A 4,865-nucleotide genomic window follows, 5' to 3' on the forward strand; every position below is an offset into this window, starting at 1 on the left:
CACACACACACACACACACACACACACACACACACACACACACACACACACACACACACGATGAGCTTCTTTCATTTTCTGCTTACCGAATCCACTCACAAGGCTTTGGTTGGCCTAAGACTATAGCAGAAGACACTTGCCCAAGGTGCCATGCAGTAGGGACTGAACCTTGGACCATGTGGTTGGGAAGCAAACTTCTTAGCATACAGCTATGCCTGCACCTAGTTTATGTAACTTTTTCAGTTTTTCATCTGAGATAGCAAGCTGGACGTAGTGTTATTTTTCAGGGGCCAACTTGAAATGTATTTTAACCCTTGTGCTCCCATATTTCTGCTGAATTACTCTGACTTTTCCTTTGAATTAATTTTGAAAACATTGAAGAATTTTAGTAAAATAATTATGTCATTATTAAGCTGGGGTTTTGAAACATAAACATGAAATTCTGTAGAAGATTTTAATTTAGGGAGATGTACTTGCATAACAAGTGACCTGATCTAAGATCATGTGCTGGAACGAAAACAATTGCAGCGTGGAAGATGTTTATAAGCCATTTAAGAAACACACAAAAACCGTTAGATTCACTTCAATATTTAAATTTAATTTGCCAAAATATTTTGGCAAAATTCCGTACTGCATCTGAGAAAGTAACAGTTAGTAACAGTTAGTTCATGAACTAACTGTTACTTTCTTAGATGCAGCACGGAATTTTGTCAGTGAACAGGTCACGGTCTCAAAGTGCCGAAAATATTTTGGCAAATTAAATTTAAATGTCGAAGTGAATCTAACGGTTTTTGTGTGTTTCATAAATGGCTTATAAACACCTTCCATGCTGCAATTGTTTAGTTTGATTTAGATCACATTAAAACCAGGAATTTGTATCATAAAGCCAAAGACAGCTTCAGACAGATTGGTATCAAAATGGTTAAACACAGAATATATTTTAATTCATGATTATTTTGTCAGGATAAAATATATAAAAACTGCACCTACCAAATAAACCTGAAATACACTTACACCAGGCGGAAAGGTTGCCAACGGATTTGTCGTCGAAAAGTTATTGTAAGTACATTCTGTTCTATTCTTTCTCAATTCTAAGCACAGACATTAGATATGAAATACAATATTCCATTCTATGAGACAAAGGACTCGTTCTTCAGTCAACATATATCATTTCTATTACTGTTTCTTCCTTTTTCTCCCTTTGTCATAAAATGGGTTTCAAAGTTTTAAAATAGAGATTATGCATGTGTAACTCTTCAAAATAGGAGGTAAAGAAAATGTGACTGTTTACTAATTTTAATACAATTTTCTGATGGATCCTTCCTAGTGTTTGGTACTTTTGGTGCTATCTATGGCAAATATTTTGGAGTTTTATATATATAGGATTATATTAGTGTAATATTGGTGAGTATAGATGTGTGTGTGCATGTGCACGTGCATGCGCACGCACACAAGCATATATATCATCATCGTCTTTTAATGTTCATTTTCCATGCTAGAATGGGTTGGACGGTTTGACTGAGGCTGCACCAGGCTCCAATCTGTTCTGGCAAGGTTTCTACAGCTGGATGCCATTCCTAATGCCAACCACTCCAAGAGTGTAGTGGGTGCGTTTCATGTGTCACCAGCATGGGGGCCAGTCAGGTGGCACTGGTATTGATCACGCTCAAATGGTGCTTTTTACGTGCTACCAGCATGGGAGCTAGTCAGGTGGCCCTGGCATATATATATGTATACATTTGATGGGATTTGAACTTAGAATCTAAAGAGCTCTTTTGGCTTTCTGCATTAATACTTTTCTACAGATTTGTTAATAACAACAACATTTTCATCCAGTTCCCCACTCACCTTCTTCCTCCTGCTCCTCCCCCTTCTTCTCACCTCCTTCACCTTTTCATCATCTTCATGAACAACATCAACAACAATTATTTATTTAAACAATGATTTCTCTCTTTCAGGATCGTCAATGTTGCCAGGGCTTTTTTGGTCCCAACTGTGAACCTTGCCCAGGAAGCTTAAACAACCCATGCTATGGCCGTGGCACGGTAAACTAAACAAATTACACTCAATCTTCATTATTTCTCTGCCATAACCTTATATATTTATATGTTTATATGGATTTTCAGCAAGGAAAGAGTTAATCCAAGGCCCATAGCCTTATTGGAAAGTTATGTCTATATCTTTTATCTTTTGTCTTTTACTTGTTTCAGTCATTGAACTGTGGCCAAGCTGGGGCACCACCTTGAAGAATTTTTAGTTGAATAAATCAACCCCAGTACTTGCTTTTTTTTGTTTAAGCTTCATACTTATTCTATCCGTCTCTTTTGTTGAACAGCTAAATTATGGGGACATAAACACACCAACATTGGGGACATACACAAACACAAAAACACACCCACATAGAAATATATATAGGCATAGGAGTGGCTGTGTGGTAAGTACCTTGCCTACCAACCACACAGTTCTGGGTTCAGTCCCACTGCGTGGCACTTTGGGCAAGTGTCTTCTACTACAGCCTTGGGCCGACCAAAGCCCTGTGAGTGGATTTGGTAGACGGAAACTGAAAGAAGCCCATTTTATATATGTATATATATATATGTATGTGTGTATATGTTTGTGTGTCTGTGTTTGTCCCCCCAACATCGCTTGACAACCGATGTTAGTGTCTTTACGCCCCCTAACTTAGCAGTTCAGCAAAATATACTGATAGAATCAGAAGTACCAGGCTTACAAAGATTAAGTCTAGGGTTGATTTCTTCAACGAAAAGGTGGTGCTCCAGCATGGCCGCAGCCAAAATGACTGAAACAAGTAAAAGAATAAAAAAAAATATGTAAGAACAGGCTATGTGGTAAGAAGTTTGCTTCTGAACCACATTGTTCTGGGTTCAATCCTACAGCAAGGCACCCTAAGTAAGTGTCTTCTACTATAGTCTAGGGCTGACCAAAGACTTGTGAGTGGATTTGGTAGGTGGAAATATATGTGTGTGTATATATATATATATATATATATATATATATATATATATATATATATATATATATATATATATATATATATATATATATCTACGACAGGCTTCTTTCAGTTTCTGTCTACCAAATCCACTCACAAGGCTTCGGTCAGCCCTAGACTATAGTAGAAGACACTTGCCCAAGGTACCATGCAGTGGGATTGAACCCAGAACCATGTGGTTGGGAAGCAAACTTATTACTACACAGCCTGTTCTTATGTATTGAACCTTTTGATGAGTTGAAGAAAATTACTAAAAACATGAGCAAATGTGTAAATTTGTCTTGGATTACATGTGTGAGTATGTATTTATGTGATTGTGTGTAAGAGCATGTGTGTAAGAGCATGTGTGTGTGTATGTGAGAGTGTATGTATGTGTGCATGTTTGTGTGTTTGTAAACATGTGTATGTATATACATGCATGTGTATATATGTGGAAGTGTATAGGTATATCTGAGTGCATAAGAGTGTATGTATATGTGCATGTGTGTGTGTGTGTGTGTGTGTATAGATGTGTCTGAATGTGTCTACAAGTGTGTTTCTGCAACTATATTGAGAGTTGTATTGAAAATCCCATTGAAGACATATGATCTCCCATGCTTGTGAACGCATGTGCACATGTATATACACGTACATACGCGTGTATATGTATGTACACGAGTGTATGTCTGTGTATGAATTCATTTATGTGTGTGAGTGTACACGTGTGGGTGTATGCATGTAAATGTGCAGGTATGTTTGTGTGTGTGGGTATCTGGGTTTTTTTAATATATATTTTTTACAAAAATGTTAAATCTGTTTAGAGAATTACATAAATAATTGTAAAAAAACCATTATGAATGTATGCGCCACTACTGAAATTATTGTAAGACAGAAATTCCTGAAGTCAATTTACAGAGAGATTTCTTATCTAGCTTTAGATTTATTCTATTTTAATCCCTCTACTTTATGTAAAAATGACTGAATTCCTCATTAGGCTCATGACTGATATTTTTATTAACTGATTCCCAGGTGGTTCTTTCAGACAGGAATGTCAAAAACATAAATAAATATCTAAATTACCAAATCATTTTATGTTGCAAATAAAACACATACATTTTTCATTATTTACATTATTTACATTTGATGGATACTTGTCCTCATCTTGTTTGTTGTTAACACAACATTTTGGTTGATGTACTCTCCGGTTCGAAATTTCCTCAGGGCACCTGATGAAGGCTGGAGGACAAATATCAGGCGAAATGTTGTGTTAACAACAAACAAGATGAGGACAAATATCCATCAAATGTAAATAATGTAAATAATGTACATAATCCCTCATCTCTTAAATATAGAACTGAACATACATTTTAAATTTATTGTTTAGAAGAGGAAAGAAACCTGCTTGTGTGTGTATGTAAGTATGTATGTGTACATGTGTGTGTGTGTGTTTGTGTGTGCATATGTATTTGATTCTTTATCTTTTACTTGTTTCAACCATTAGACTGTGGCCATGCTACAGCAGTGCCCTGAAGAATTTTTTGTTGATCAAATTGATCCCAGAACTTATTTTATCTCTTTTAAGCTTGGTGATTATTCTCTCAGACTCTTTTGCTAAACCATTAATTTAGAGGAACATAAACACACCAACACCAGTTGTCAAAGTGGTGGGGTGAGGCACAAATGCAGACTGAAAGGCACACACACACACACACACACACATACACACACACAGATATAGATATATATTTATATGCAGTTAAGTATGTGTCTGGTCTTAACTGCATATAAATACATTACTGCTCTATTCTTTAGAGTGTGCTTCTTTCTCAGACATATGATACACTGATGATATATCTATATATATATATATATA

General features: G+C 36.1%; 1 protein-coding gene across 1 annotated transcript in view; it reads left to right on the forward strand.

Annotated features, from left to right (window-relative positions):
• The window catches only part of LOC106871609 (stabilin-2), a 68,702-nt gene that overhangs the window by 25,463 nt on the left and 38,374 nt on the right, over window positions 1–4,865 (forward strand). Inside the window, exons 16-17 of the mRNA XM_052973009.1 lie at window positions 964–1,059; window positions 1,959–2,045. Coding sequence (XP_052828969.1) covers window positions 964–1,059; window positions 1,959–2,045 — 183 coding nt within the window. The remainder of the gene's footprint in view (window positions 1–963; window positions 1,060–1,958; window positions 2,046–4,865) is intronic.

Source organism: Octopus bimaculoides, chromosome 1 (genome assembly GCF_001194135.2).
Source record: "Octopus bimaculoides isolate UCB-OBI-ISO-001 chromosome 1, ASM119413v2, whole genome shotgun sequence".
NCBI lineage: Eukaryota > Metazoa > Mollusca > Cephalopoda > Octopoda > Octopodidae > Octopus > Octopus bimaculoides.